At 55.7% G+C, this 13431-nt stretch overlaps 7 protein-coding genes across 7 annotated transcripts; 4 read left to right on the forward strand and 3 right to left on the reverse strand.

Moving 5' to 3' along the window:
* Nucleotides 1-15: 15 nt before the first annotated feature.
* On the reverse strand, nt 16-1588 carry BO80DRAFT_486755 (uncharacterized protein). Its single transcript, XM_025723534.1, has one exon. It carries the CDS (start codon nt 1355-1357, stop codon nt 41-43), a length of 1317 nt encoding a protein of 438 aa, XP_025569902.1. The 5' UTR covers nt 1358-1588; the 3' UTR covers nt 16-40.
* Nucleotides 1589-2931: 1343 nt separating this feature from the next.
* BO80DRAFT_429749 (class I SAM-dependent methyltransferase) lies at nt 2932-4240 on the forward strand. The gene is made up of 3 exons (XM_025720547.1): nt 2932-3300; nt 3348-3631; nt 3686-4240. The coding sequence occupies exons 1-3, from the start codon at nt 3253-3255 to the stop codon at nt 4185-4187; spliced, it is 834 nt and encodes a 277-aa protein (XP_025569903.1). The 5' UTR covers nt 2932-3252; the 3' UTR covers nt 4188-4240.
* On the reverse strand, nt 3761-5825 carry pfa4 (putative palmitoyltransferase with autoacylation activity Pfa4). Its single transcript, XM_025717261.1, has 5 exons — nt 5350-5825; nt 5128-5299; nt 4780-5079; nt 4655-4733; nt 3761-4607 (listed from the first exon to the last, which is right to left on the reverse strand). Exons 1-5 carry the CDS (start codon nt 5682-5684, stop codon nt 4225-4227), a joined length of 1269 nt encoding a protein of 422 aa, XP_025569904.1. The 5' UTR covers nt 5685-5825; the 3' UTR covers nt 3761-4224.
* Nucleotides 5826-5979: 154 nt separating this feature from the next.
* Nucleotides 5980-8623, forward strand: BO80DRAFT_459660 (putative DNA mismatch repair protein; the record flags this gene model as incomplete). The annotated part of the gene is made up of 6 exons (XM_025722353.1): nt 5980-6386; nt 6432-6808; nt 6846-7862; nt 7896-7990; nt 8033-8092; nt 8129-8623. 6 exons carry the CDS (start codon nt 5980-5982, stop codon nt 8621-8623), a joined length of 2451 nt encoding a protein of 816 aa, XP_025569905.1.
* Nucleotides 8624-8888: 265 nt separating this feature from the next.
* Nucleotides 8889-10143, forward strand: BO80DRAFT_260180 (DUF1295 domain protein). The gene is made up of 2 exons (XM_025714736.1): nt 8889-9649; nt 9708-10143. The coding sequence occupies exons 1-2, from the start codon at nt 8949-8951 to the stop codon at nt 10033-10035; spliced, it is 1029 nt and encodes a 342-aa protein (XP_025569906.1). The 5' UTR covers nt 8889-8948; the 3' UTR covers nt 10036-10143.
* On the reverse strand, nt 10034-11430 carry BO80DRAFT_418607 (D-isomer specific 2-hydroxyacid dehydrogenase family protein). The gene is made up of 4 exons (XM_025718273.1): nt 11216-11430; nt 11102-11168; nt 10765-11048; nt 10034-10714 (listed from the first exon to the last, which is right to left on the reverse strand). Exons 1-4 carry the CDS (start codon nt 11361-11363, stop codon nt 10131-10133), a joined length of 1083 nt encoding a protein of 360 aa, XP_025569907.1. The 5' UTR covers nt 11364-11430; the 3' UTR covers nt 10034-10130.
* A 1035-nt stretch (nt 11431-12465) lies between these two features.
* BO80DRAFT_497625 (uncharacterized protein) lies at nt 12466-13382 on the forward strand (the record flags this gene model as incomplete). The annotated part of the gene is made up of 2 exons (XM_025724090.1): nt 12466-12598; nt 12683-13382. The coding sequence occupies 2 exons, from the start codon at nt 12466-12468 to the stop codon at nt 13378-13380; spliced, it is 831 nt and encodes a 276-aa protein (XP_025569908.1).
* Between the last annotated feature and the right edge of the window lie 49 nt (nt 13383-13431).

Raw genomic sequence — 13431 nt, forward strand, 5'->3', positions numbered from 1 at the left:
ACCCTGGCATTGCCCCAAGCGAACTCCAAGTCGGATGCTACTACGCCTCCGGAGGCAGAGGCACCGCCCCCTGGATCCGCTGCACCATCTGCCTCGAGTCCCGGTCGTCCCAGAAGAAGAGCTGACCCCGGACGTGCTCCGGCCAGGCATCGAATCGATACGTGGTCCACAGAAACCAGAGCTGCTGCTCCACGACCGTCAATCGGGTATAGGTACACACCTCCCGCGTATCGGGTCCGATGCCGCGAGAAAGGTGCACCAATGCTTCATCGACCGCACCTTCCAGAAACCGGAGCTGTGGCATGGCTTCGGTAAAGTCCAGGTCGCCATTCGCATACACCCCAAACGGCGCGTCCAGGTCTCCGATATGGCGCAAATAGGTCTCTCGATTGAGTCTCCAGTCCCCGCGCGACGCCCACTGGGACCGCAGGAGCAGTTCAATGATATTGGACGGTCGTAAGTACCCTAGGATCCGGGGGAGCACGCGCCCCCAGGCTTGTGCCAGTTCATCCTGACGGTAGCGGTCGACGGGGTTGAAAATGCGGGACCAGGTGGCCAAGAGCCAGGCTGCCCGGTCCGTCAGGTCGAGAGCTCGGCGCGCGAGGAAATTCCACACAAAGTCGTCCAGCTCGAGAAGATCCATCCATTCCTGGATCGTGTGCGCGGGGTTGACGAACTGCCGCATCGTCGGTCTCAGGGTCAGGAAGGCCTCGACGCACTCCTCGGGGGTCTCATACACATCGACCCGGATGGCCCACCGCCGCTCGACGAGCCACCAGTGTGCCGTGAGCGCCTTGTAGAACCGTTCATAGGCGCGCTGTCGGTGGTGATGGTCCAGGATGGCAAAGCCTGGGCACACCGCGCCGGATGGAGGCGGAAAGGGTCGGTAGGTGTCCACCAGCTCGTCATCCTGACCTTGGTCAAATCGAAACGCGGACTGGGAATACGTCTCGTGCACGGATGCGTCGCAGTAGAGGTCAAATAGCAACCGCATGGCTTGCCATCGCACCAGCGTGTCCCAGACCACGTTGGCCGGCAGCACGGGACTGGGCTGAAGGGAGGCTCGGTACGCGTTCATGACCGTCCGGCGGAGAGTTGGATCAAAGGAAACGAAGCGGGTCTGGGACATGTGTAGCGTGTAGTGTTCGTGCAATCCGATCTCTTCACACAAGCGCGCATCGTAGACATGATGATCGGCATTTTGGATGATATTGCGCAGAATTGCCAAGCGATGATATTCAAAGACGCCATTGAAACGTTTGCAGCAGCGGGCCAGGTGAAGAGCATCGTCAATGTTGTTCAAGTGCAGATATATTATCGGGAGGAGCTCCGTGGGCAGATCAAGGATGTGGCCCATCCTACCGGAAGAACAATATGGCTGACACGCGGTCAATATGAAGTATGCTGCGGCAGTAGATCCACGAAGAATGTAAGGATAGTATAATTGCACCGACTGATGACCGTCGGAGTGCGTTGGCTACAATAAGAATGGCCAATCTCTGTCAGATAGAAGGGAGAGGTACATATCCATGCAGCTGCCATCTGTTGTCACTAAGCTTTTCAATGGATGCGGCAGGGGCACCGACTCGCGCAAGAGGACACAACAGAAGGCACCAGGAAGGAACACGGGCGAGTGACTGCTCCCGTGAAATGGGAAGCCGACATTCGACGGAACCAACGAGCTGATGGAGACGATGGATGCTTCTGTGCTGATGGATACCTCTTTCTACCGAACAATCAGACCAAGAGGCCGGACCGATCTCCCTCAGCTGGCAGGACGGACCTACTCACTCAGTCTTTCATCATGCGGAAACCACGTTGTTTATTCCCCGCGCTTTCAGCAACGTCTTCGCGATGGTGGGCAATGGCATAACTCCCTTTGAATTCTTCCCCTCTCAAGAACTAGCCATACATCTTGTCCTGAAATTGCCTACCAAAGTGGCTCAAAGCCTCTTCCTCACCGATCACCCAACGCAGTAGCATTGAACTGTGGAAGAAAAGCTCAAAAGTCAGGCAAGGACAACACATAGTTGTACATCGTGTTGTTGACACGACGATAGGATATCTGTCGAGAAGCGTGAGATTATAGCGACTGAACGACACATTCCAGAACGGAACAATGGTATCCTTCTTTCAGTGTAGCATATATTCTGCTGACCAGGGAATTAGAAGATCAGTTTTTGGGTCCTGTTATCGCGGCCAGTCTCCGCCTAGCGATCAATGTTGGGCCTCGTGCTGTAAGGGATCGCCTTGATGCTGTCGATCTTCTATCGATAGGACCTACGGTATATAGTAGAAGACGGTTTCAATCTTCATGGCCATTAGCCTCAAAATCCAATGATACCATGACGGCCATAGATGATACCTGCAATCCCAACGGTCAGCCTTAGCTCTCTTGGTGGGGATATAATTTCTCGGGTCCAAAGAAATCTTCCCGCCACCAGCGAAGGAATGTCAATATTTTTCTCTACATCGACCCTGGGAAAGAAAAGACTGGGAGGTGACAGTCTTCTAGGTGGCTTCTAATCGTCTGTGACAGTGAAAAGAAGTCTGTGCCCTGATGTGTGGATGCGCCACTTGGTCCAATCGCATGAGAGGTATAATGCATGACCTTGGCGCATAAGACTGGCACAGCTTGATAAGAAATGACGATGGACGCATCTTCATAATCGAACAGCCCCCCTGGATTCTATCTCCGATGTCGGTCACCTCAAGTTCTGTGTTTATCTGGGGAAACGGCGAGTCCCATGAGTGAAATTCTGAGCGCTCAAGTTGGACTCCAGTTAGCTGGCTGATCATACAAACGGACATCCCGATTATAAGCGCTTCTAAGCCGTTCCGTCAACGAAATATATCCACCAACAACATCACCCACACTTCCTACTTGCTGCGTGGCTCGGAACAATGAAGGCACAGTGGTATTTGTAATTGGAAAAATTCATGAATCCTTCCGAGTGGAAAATGTCTCCATGTCTTGGGGTGAATCCTGCCCGCTGTGCTGCAGCGTTCATGTTGCTCCGACATCGGCCTGCCGGATAGCAAGGCTGCGACCATATAAACCGAGACATCCTTTCACGAAGTCAATCTTCGCTCCCAAATCAATCATCATCAACACTGTTCAACTATCCTATCTTCCATTATCTTCCAATTCTTAGAAACTGATTATTCTGCTCCCAACTTCGTGGTCGTTAGAACATCACCATTTCCATTCCCCCTCTCTATAGATAAGCTGCGATATCGATAAACTTCAAAATGGCATCCGACCAGACCAACCAGCCCCAGGACCACTGGTCCGCTGAGGTATGCACTCGCCCCCATCCTACTGATCCCAATCTCACCATTAACAGGCCTACTCAACCTCTGCATCCTTCGTCCCTAAACTCACCCAAACCCTTCTCCGCTACCTCGACCCCCAGCCCACCGACCGAGTCCTGGACGTCGGATGCGGCGATGGCAAATTCACCGAAGCCTTTCTTCCCGCTATTGACTACGTCTTGGGCATTGACTCTTCCCCGGCCATGATCGAGTCCGCCCAGAAGGACTATGTGAGCGCGAAAGCAGAGTTTCGGGTCTTGGACTGTTGCTACTTAGAACAAGAGTCGTCTGTTGCGAATGGGTCGTGGGATAAAGTGTAAGAATTTTGCTTTTACTTACGTCTAGGGATTGTTTATTGATTCGAGCATAGGATCTCCAACGCAGCCTTGCACTGGATTCTCAGAAATGATGCCACACGCATGTCCACCCTCCAAGGCATCCATGCCTGTCTCAAACCAGGTGGTGTCTTCGTTTTTGAAATGGGCGGGCACGGAAATGTGGCAGAGGTTCAGTCGGCTCTCATCTATGCGCTCGTGCAGAATGGCATATCGGTCGAAAAGGCCAGGGAGGTGAACCCGTGGTTCTTCCCTTCGGTGGCTTGGATGACGAATGCACTCGACTCGATCGGGTTTCGCGTCGAGAAGATGGAGATGGAGGATCGACCTACGAAGCTGACTGACGCGGCTAACGGGGGTTTGGCTGGCTGGGTTAGACTCATGGGTGCACCGTTTCTGGATGTCCTGCCGGAGGAAAAGAGGGAGAATGTTGTGCAGCAGATTTGCGATGTTCTTTATACAGCCGTCACTCGACACGAGGATGGTAGCCAGTACCTGGGATACAAACGCTTGAGGGGTATTGCGAGAAGAGTATGATTTCTGTTTATAGGATCTGTGTTCATAAACAGCTTGGTTACATGTGCCGACTGTCACTGTTTCGTGCTCTCTGCTGCATCAAGATGGCTAGCGGGATATCCTCCTCGTCGTAGAACTCGACGTCCTCTTCCACTCCGAAATCGCGCAGCCGTTCACCTTCAGAGTTTCGCCAGCCCTCCTCGCCATCTTCAGACTGGGTGTCATAATTGGGCGATGACTCGCGTGAAGTGTCACTTTGAGCGGGGCCTTCCTTGACCCTATCATGGAAACGCTTGCGACGCCGGATTTTCTGATCGGCGTTCGGAAGACGAGCATCCCGGTCGCTTAACCACGCATTCGCCGGAACGGAGAACTCGCTCTCGTTCATGCGGGCAACCGGGATCCTATCCGGGTCGGGCGGTGGCCAGGTAACGTCGGGGTCTATCAAGTTAGACAACATCCGATGTCGGAGCGATTGATCCACGAACCTTCGAATCCATTCACTTCAAACTCCAATCCCGTCTGGCGGTTGGGTGTTCTGGCCAATGGCCAAAACCAGCCGAGAACCTAGAGCATATGGTTAGCCAAATCGACAGGTTGTGGAGAAACTCACATTCGCGCTGCCGCCCATTCCCGCCTTGATATTAGACCAGATCCCAATGTCATACGGAAATTCTTGCTTCTTGATGCGGATCTTGACGCCCCCCGGTCCTGTTAGGTATCCCCCAAAGTGTCTGGATCGACGCACCAAGGTCTGGTGCCGTTCAATTTCCCATTCTTCAATGGTGGTGGTATTGATACTCAGCGACCAGATGGTCCGGCCCAGAAGGACCAACAAGAAGAAAACCGTGAAGCTGTTGACTACGAAGAGAACAAACAGGTGAGCCATTTGCAGCGCGCTGGGACCAAGATACTGGATAGGCCGTCAGCTCAGTAAGCCAGGCTAGGGTGGTTATCTTACGCTTGGGCGGTGTCGGGACGCCCAGAGGATCGACGCTCTCTCATACAGAAGAGTCTCAAGGTAAGACATTCCCGTGACGGCATAGAACAAAAACCGGATGAAGTGAGGAAAGGTGAAGTGGGAGACACAATTGGATGTCCACGGGCAGTGGTGATCCATCTTCGGAATGCATCTATTCAGCATTAGCCCCCATTCTATTGGGAATTTGGATGATCGACTGACCTTTGACATGTGCGGCAGTGATGGGCTCTTGGCGGCTTGGAAGCCTCGCATTTCCGGCACCATCGGGACCGTCCACTGGCTCGGTCAGCTTCAAGTTGCTTACTGTCTACCGGCTTCCAGTTCTTGGGGATGCGACCAGGATCTACGGTGCAGGTTCGATAGTAGCATATCCAGATGCACAGGGCCGCGATATTAAGGCGCCAAAGCTCGGTGTCCCGGAGGGGAGCTGGCTCGAAGTACAGGAAGAAGTATTGCGAGCTGTATGCGAGGAAGCTGATCAGGATGCAGACGGATGGAATCGCCAGTTGCGAGATCCGAAACGAAGATCCCGCCATGCCGTTGGATTCATATTCCTTCAGCCACGACACGGCAGACGCGATGGATCGAAAGGAGAATGGAAAGGACGAGATGGTGAGCAGCCACGTGGTCCGCTGACTCAGCTCACGTGGCCGGCGCGGGTTGTGCGTGGAAATACTCCTCTCACTCTTCTCCTTTTCTTCCCTCATCCATCAACAGCATCGTTCGTTACTTGTCGGAGCTTTTATATAATATATCATTTACTACACTCATTAGATCCTCCATCAAAGCATGCCACTTCAATGGTAGTCTAATTGCGCTTTATCGTTGAGGATGCCAATCGCGGCGCTCCCCCTAACCACCGTGCGCGCCATCGGCTCCGCGTCTGTCATTTCCGATCCTTGTTCCATTGTCAAGGAGCTCCTGGATAACGCCCTGGATGCAGCGGCCACCTCAGTTTTCATCGAGATCTCGCAGAATACACTGGATGTAGTTCAGGTAAAAGATAACGGGCACGGTATTCCTTCTAGCGACCATCCTTTCGTCTGCAAACGCACCTTCACTAGCAAGATTCAAACGGTCGAGGACCTCCGAACGATCGGAGGAAGGTCGCTCGGGTTCCGAGGTGAAGCGCTCGCGAGTGCGGCGGAGATCTCCGGTGGCTTGACGGTCTCCACGCGGGTTCATGATGAGCCCGTGGGTTTCGCTATTAAATATGGCCGAGATGGGGAGCTTCTAAGGTGACTCCCACGTTGCTGAGAGTCGTCCGAAGCTGACCCATCCAGTACTCAGCGCGCGTCACATCCAGTGGGGACCAGTGTCCGTATAACCGATATGTTCAAGCACATTCCAGTCCGGAGACAAACTGCTGTGAAGAATGCTGCCAAGACTCTGGTCCGAATTAAGAAGCTCGTACAAGCGTACGCCATTGCGCAGCCCGCAAAACGACTATCCTTGAGAGTGCTTAAAGCAAAAACAGAGTCCAACAACTGGATGTATGCACCGGGACATGACACTAAGCTCATGGATGCCGCATTGAAGGTTATAGGCACGGATGCCTCGAGCTGTCTTGTTAAAGAATGGCCCGATGATGGCAGCGACGATCAGCAAGAGGGGACTGCAGGATTCCGGCTAGTCGCACTCCTCCCAGATGCAGCCTCTGGTACGTAGCCTTCAGTGAGTATCGACTGTACTGACAGAGTCAGATCTTTCCCAAGGTAACGGCTCAGGTCAGTATATTAGTGTCGATGGCAGGCCTTTATCGACATCGCGAGGTATTGCGCAGGATATTGCGAAACTATATAAATCTTATATACGCTCGGCGGCCTCTCGCCAGGAGCCGTCTCCCAACATCACGGATCCGCTTTTGTGTCTCCATATCCGGTGCAAAGAAGCAAGCTACGATGTGAATATCGAGCCCGCCAAGGATGATATTCTTCTCGAAGACCCACAACTGCTTTTGTCTTTGGTGGAGGAGCTTTTGCGTGATGTATATGGCGAGCAATCAAACTCCACAAAGAAGCCAGAGGCCGTAAGTAGAGAACAGGTGCCTTCCCATCGAAACTCATTCGACTTGCTTCTTGCACGGAAGCCGGAACGATCTTTACAGTCTAGCAGTCCCGGTGGCTCTGCGACAAATTTGACGTCGATCGGCTCATCCGTGCAAGCGACTGGTCCAGAGAAAATCCACACTCCGAACCCTGTCACCCGTACGGAGCTGGGGAATCCAGCTAATCTCTGGTCTATGCTGCGATCAAGCATGCCAACTCCGAAGCCCGACAGGGCCTTGCCACGGAGGGATATCACTGGGACACCGACACGGAACACTGTACAGAGTCCAACAGATAGTCGAAGAAACTCACGAGAGACCCTGCAGACTGGCTCTCCAAGGTCCTTCCTCCCTAGCCCCTCTACGTCCGGCTCCAAGTCTATTCCTGGCTCTGTCGAGTCTTCGCCAGCTGGCCAGACGCAGACATCTCCAGTTAACGCAGTGCAAAGCAGCCTGAAACCAGCCTTGAGGGAGCGTGATAGGGAACGTTATGGCAACGGAGCTCTAGACACCTGGTTCAGCAAAACCACTCTCGTCACCCTTTCCCAAGCGACTGCCAACAATGAGTCTGAAGACCAAGAGGAGCCACCGCTGCATCAACTAGCGCAGGAACGATTCGGGTTACCGGAGGAACCCGCCGGCAGCTCACGAGCGATGACAGGCGGAAGTGTGCCCCGTGATGTATCACCTGATTCACAAGACGGCTCGGCAGAATCCGAACCCGAAGATCCGGGCTCTCCCTTGCGTCGTGCGGAGGAGGGCCCTGAGCTCCGGGAGAGGCATGCGGGACTGCCCGTTCTCGAGAGATGGTCATCTCGACTACACCAACTGTCCAAGACCGGCCATCAGGAACTTCAGAATGCACTCGACTTCGAAAAGCGAAAGAGGGAGGCGATTGTAAGACGCCGAGAGCAGCTCAAAAGCCGCCCGGAGCCATCTGCATCCAATTCGCCCCATCTGAGTCGGTATCTCGCTGCCAAGGCTGCTCTTCAGCCAGATGCTGCCAGAGCGGACGAGACCGCAGAGCCTGTATTAAGTCCACTTGACCCAAGGTCGTATTTGATGCGCTATCTGGCGCAACGCGATATTACTGATGACGCAGCGAAGATCAGAAGGATCAGCACGAGCAAATTGCCACTTGAAAATATCCCCGATGGATGTGAGTTACATAGTGTGGGTGTTGCTCAGCAGGCCGACCTACCATTAGTGTCCACCATGTTTGGCCATATATGCACCACAGATCTATACACCCAAGGCGGGGACCAATTGGAAGCATTTACACCCGATGCAGAGACACGGTTCGATCTCTGGAGGGATCGGCTGACCAGCTTGATGCAAAGCAAATACCGGACCGAAGGGTCTGGACTGCCCGAGTTGCAATTTGACTTTTCTCATTTAGTGCAGCGTTCGGAAGGGCACTCAGAATGAACGAGCATATGTATCGTGCTATTTTATCACAACCGCTATGTATTTTTTACGCATATTCGCAGAACACCAGAAAGAGCCAAACTCAAAATCCAAACAATGAGTTCATGTGTGACCTACCTCGGCAGGGTTGGCAAGGGTCCAGCCCGGCCCTGGCAGGGATCCACCACCGCAAGCAGCGGAGCCCATCATCGTCATCGCACCGCAATCCCGTCCTGTTACCTAAGACTGACATCAACTGGCCAAGCACCATCTATAAACCCGGCCTCCCACCAGCCATGCCCATCGAGTTTCCCACCTCACCTGCCTATCGGGCACCCCTCTCACCATGAATCTGTCCGGGTCCGGTCCCTACGGGGACAACCTCCGCTCCACGCACTTCCACTCCACCCCACGACTACATTCCACCGACATCGGCATCTTCAAATCCACCATCCTCCCCTCCTTCACCCTCCACACCACCCTCGACATCGCTGCCTTCATCGCCTCCAAGGCCACCGACCGCGCCGAAATCAAGGATTGGTGCTGGCCCTCCAGTCAAGTCATCAACGCCTGGTGGAGCGCCATCGGCCACCAAGTCTACTATCACCACGTCTCCCCGCAAACCGCCTGGTCGACCCTCTCCTGGACCGAAAAGGTTCTCCTTGCTTGTGTCACCGTCTGGGGCACTCGACTGTTCTCCCGCATCGCATCCCGTACCATCACCCGCGGCAAGGATGACCCGCGCTACGACCAGCTGAAGAAGGAAGATCCCCAGGGATTCTGGACCTCGGCTCTCTGGAAGCAGTATCTGCCTGAGGCAGCCTTCTTGACTCTCATCTCTCTGCCCTTCACCGTGCCGTTCCGGTTGACCTCCTCGACATTGGCGCTGGACAGCGATGTCCAGTCCGCGGTGCGGGCCCTCGGTGTCGCGCTCTTCGGAGCCGGATTCGCCATGGAGGTCATGGCGGATGCCCAGCTGGAGATGCACCGCGAGGAACGGACCGACCTGTGCCGTCACGGCGTGTGGAGTATCGTTCGACACCCCAAGTAAGCCCCCCATCCCTCTTGCATGGTACGATCCCTGCTAACAGGGTTACGAAACAAGCTACCTCGGCGATACGCTCGTGCACATCTCCTTTGCCGTCCTCAACGCCGCCAACAACTTCAACCCCATTATCCTTCTGGGTCCCCTGACCAACTACATCTTCCTTCGCTTCGTGGGCGGCGACAAGCAGACCGAGGCGAGCCAGGAATCGCGGTACCGTGCCGAGGACCCGCACAAGTACGAGCAGCTGCAGAGCTGGCGGCGCGAGAAGAATAGCTTCTGGCCGGGAGTCACCGAGGTGATTAACCCGTGGACGTGGGCGGTGGTGGGTGCCGGTGTGGTGGGGGTGGTCGCGGAGGAGGCCGTTCGGGGATGGCTGACTCGGTGATTTCATGGTTCCATATACCATTCATTAAATCATAAATCATGTACACGGATCACGTCTAGTCTACTCTACCACTTTCAATTCCAAGAATAATGGGTTTAATATCCCCGTCCCCGCTGTAACACATTCAACAACTTCTCTCCCCGCTCCAGCCTGCCGAGGTTGACCTTGAGGATATCCAACGACCGGGGCATATACTCCCTCCCCGCGGAACTAACATGCGGACTGATCTGCACGTTGGGTGCCTCCCACAAGGGATCATCCGCCGGCAAGGGTTCGGGATCCGCCACATCCAGCGCCGCACCACTCAACACCCCCCCCTTCAACGCCGCCACCAACGCCGCCTGATCCAACACCTTGCCGCGCGAGATATTCGTCAGATAGGGTCTGGGCCGCGACGAGGGCACCCCGCGACTGAGGATCTCGAACTCTTCGGCCCCGAGCAGCCGGGTGGTCTGCGGGGTCAAGGGCAATGCGATGACGAGGTGGTCCAGCCCGAGGGAGAGGAACTCGTGAATCGAGGCCTTGTCGGTTCCATGATGCCAGGAAACCGGGATGGTCCCGTCGTGGTCCCCTGTGCCGGGGACAATATAGCCGTGGTCGATGCGGGAGGCGGGCGTGGGACGGGGCGAGGCCGTGTAGGCGTGCACTTGCATCCCGAGGGCCGAGGCCACGCGGCCAACTATCTCGATTTAGCATTTCTTTCCAGATACATGGCGATGGGGATGTTACTTTGTCGTCCGATACTTCCGTATCCCAAGATGCCCACTTTCTTGCCCACCTGGTCATGGACGGTTTCCATGATGTTCTCGTCCCGCTGCCAGAGATGCTTCTGCTGGTTGTTGTGGGTGTCGATGAAGCGACGGGAGGCGACCAGCCAGTTCATGATGGTCCATTCGGCGATCGGAGGGCCGTGGATGCCGGAGCTGGAGGTGAGAGGGATGGTGGTGTCTTTGATGATGGGGTGGGCGAGCAGATGGTCCAGACCGGCGGAGAAGGAGTGGATGATTTTGATTCTGCTTGGTATCAGTGTGGTGCTGCGATGCGGGGTGGTGGGAGGGGTAGGTACTTGGATGCATCTTCGGGGGCGGGGAGGTTGCTGAAGGTGACGAGGAGAGTGGCTTTGCGGGCGATTTCTAAGGATTATTGTTAGCAGTCAGCAGGTGAGCAATGAGGCACTCACCAGCCGGGATGGGGGCAAAGTTGGGCAATTGGATCACGGAGACCTCGGCCTCGGGGAATTTAGCCTGGGTCTCTTCCAGCAGCCAATGGGGGAGTTTGCTGCCGTAGGAGATGAGCAGGTGGTCTTTGACGGGGGGTGCTTCGCCCATGGTGCTATTGAGGATGGGAGGTGTCACTGGAGAGGAGGTGCAGTTGCCAGGCGATTGGATTGATAATCTCCAAGGATGGCGCCATCGCCCGTCGCCGTTGCGCGGGTCGGCCATTTTTCTGGTCTGCGGCGGGCAGATTAATAAGCGCGGGGATATGCCCGATAACTAGTTATGTTAACGATCGAAGCTTATCGCCGCATCTTTTCCTTATCATTTCTCCAGCAAGACCGGGTGGAAGTCGGACTCCGACAGATCGGTTGCTGTCCGAGGGTAGCCGAAGCGAGCCCTATCCAGGTCGATGCCCTTTATGCCTGACCACGCTCAGTGCTCAGTGCTACATGGTATATATACGGAGTACCTCTCCACCGGGTTGGCGCGGAACTCCACCCGGCGTCTGACGGAGAACTCCCGATCGGCAGAGATTCCGCTGCATGACAACCTCGCGATCCGTGGTTCAGCCGATTGCATCGTAGTACTGCTCGTAACAAGCCACGGGCAGACGGGACCCCGCGCAAACCGGTTGGCGGCGTCGATGAAGCTTATTCAGTGGATGGGTTGCTGACAGCCTCGTCGTGTCGGCTGTCCCCTCGGAACCTTCCGCGGCGAATCAGATCTGATCCTCTGGCTAGCTCAACCCTGAATGCTCCCATGCATCCATTCACAGCTGCCATCTCATTCATTATCCCCCACAATCACCCCCGGCCAGTCGGTTCCAGCTCCCCCATTGTGCAAACCCGGCAGCGTGCACGTCCCACCTCGACTCGTGCCGAACAGGGACGATCCCGGTGGGTCGAGGGGTCCAGCGTATCTTCAGAGTTTGCCTGAAGCCTCAGTCGGTGGGCTTCCAAGGGGCCGCCAACAGGCCAACGGACCAACTCAGGCTGCCATCCGCAGTTCTCCGCTGTCATGTCACTCCAAACCCAACTTCGCGACTGAGCAACCCCAAGTGGCGTCCAGCGCGAGCGCTGCACCCCCTCAATCCCAAACCTACCAAATCATCTCCCCAGGGACCGGAGCTTGGATCAACCCCGCTACAAATAAAGGGGTTGGGACCCTCAGTCCTCACGCTCGATCCCACAAATTATTTTCTCCCTCCTCCACCATGGCTGACCGCCGTCCGGGTCTCGCACGACGACTGCTGGCTGCCTTTGACCGCGAAGAACAGGGCCTGCACCCGATCCCTCAGGGCCATTCCCACCAGGCCAACCCTCCCTACGATGTCCCCCTGCCCAACGGTGCTGCGGGACTTCCCCCGACGCCCGTTCCCGCCGCCATAGCAATCCCTGCAGTAACCCCTATCCCCCATGCCATCCCCCAAGCCAAAACCCTCGCCATCGCCACCACCCAAGCCGGCTCGCTCATTCCCCCCGATGACAAACTCCTCGTCTTCCGCGCCCTCACCGGCATCGACAGCATCCCCGCCCTCACCACCCTGCACCACTTCCGCCGCACCGCCCCCAACATCGGCATCTACACGCGCGTCGTCCGCGCCGAACAAGCCGCCGCCACGCGCTACCGCTTCTTCAGCATCCTGATCAACGTCTGTCTGGGCATCCAGATTGTCGTGGCCGCTGCCCTAACCGCCCTGGGGGCCGCCAGTGGTCCCCACTCCGCCGTCACGGCCTTTGGCGCCATCAACACCATCATGGCCGGCGTACTCACCTACCTCAAGGGCTCCGGCCTCCCCGACCGTCTCAAACACTACCAGAACGAATGGCGCAATATCCGCGAATACATCGAGCAGCGCGAACGCGAACTCTGTCTCGACGGCTCCACCCTCGACATCCAGGAGGAAATCCAATTCATCGAATACATGTACGAGGGGGTGAAACGGGAAATCGAAGCCACGAAAAGCGGCGAGAATCGGTCCTCGCCCCGCGAAGGATACAATCGACGGGCCTTTCTCCCGCAATCCTCTCAGCCGTCGTCGTCGCGATATTCCATCTCGACGGCCGAGCCGCGGCCCACGGCCACCCCGGTCCGGAGTCCGGATCGTGTCTTGGATAAGCATTACTAGCGGGGTTTTTCTTCTTCTTCTTCTTCTTCTTCTTCTTCTTCTTCTTCTTCT

The sequence above is a fragment of the Aspergillus ibericus genome (genome assembly GCF_003184845.1).
Source record: "Aspergillus ibericus CBS 121593 unplaced genomic scaffold BO80scaffold_71, whole genome shotgun sequence".
Taxonomy (NCBI): domain Eukaryota; kingdom Fungi; phylum Ascomycota; class Eurotiomycetes; order Eurotiales; family Aspergillaceae; genus Aspergillus; species Aspergillus ibericus.

Bases quoted from the DNA above. Each gene is read 5' to 3' on its own strand.
- BO80DRAFT_418607 (XM_025718273.1), bottom strand. From the start codon at position 11,363: ATGGGCGAAGCACCCCCCGTCAAAGACCACCTGCTCATCTCCTACGGC. The intron at 11,169-11,215 runs GTGAGTGCCTCA...AATAATCCTTAG, and splicing joins CTTTGCCCCCATCCCGGCTG to AAATCGCCCGCAAAGCCACT. The intron at 11,049-11,101 runs GTACCTACCCCT...GATACCAAGCAG, and splicing joins GCCCCCGAAGATGCATCCAA to AATCAAAATCATCCACTCCT.
- pfa4 (XM_025717261.1), bottom strand. From the start codon at position 5,684: ATGGCGGGATCTTCGTTTCGGATCTCGCAACTGGCGATTCCATCCGTC. The intron at 5,080-5,127 runs GTAAGATAACCA...CGGCCTATCCAG, and splicing joins CGTCCCGACACCGCCCAAGC to TATCTTGGTCCCAGCGCGCT. The intron at 4,734-4,779 runs GTGAGTTTCTCC...CATATGCTCTAG, and splicing joins GAATGGGCGGCAGCGCGAAT to GTTCTCGGCTGGTTTTGGCC.
- BO80DRAFT_486755 (XM_025723534.1), bottom strand. From the start codon at position 1,357: ATGGGCCACATCCTTGATCTGCCCACGGAGCTCCTCCCGATAATATAT.
- BO80DRAFT_260180 (XM_025714736.1), top strand. From the start codon at position 8,949: ATGAATCTGTCCGGGTCCGGTCCCTACGGGGACAACCTCCGCTCCACG. The intron at 9,650-9,707 runs GTAAGCCCCCCA...TTACGAAACAAG, and splicing joins AGTATCGTTCGACACCCCAA to CTACCTCGGCGATACGCTCG.
- BO80DRAFT_429749 (XM_025720547.1), top strand. From the start codon at position 3,253: ATGGCATCCGACCAGACCAACCAGCCCCAGGACCACTGGTCCGCTGAG. The intron at 3,301-3,347 runs GTATGCACTCGC...CACCATTAACAG, and splicing joins AGGACCACTGGTCCGCTGAG to GCCTACTCAACCTCTGCATC. The intron at 3,632-3,685 runs GTAAGAATTTTG...ATTCGAGCATAG, and splicing joins AATGGGTCGTGGGATAAAGT to GATCTCCAACGCAGCCTTGC.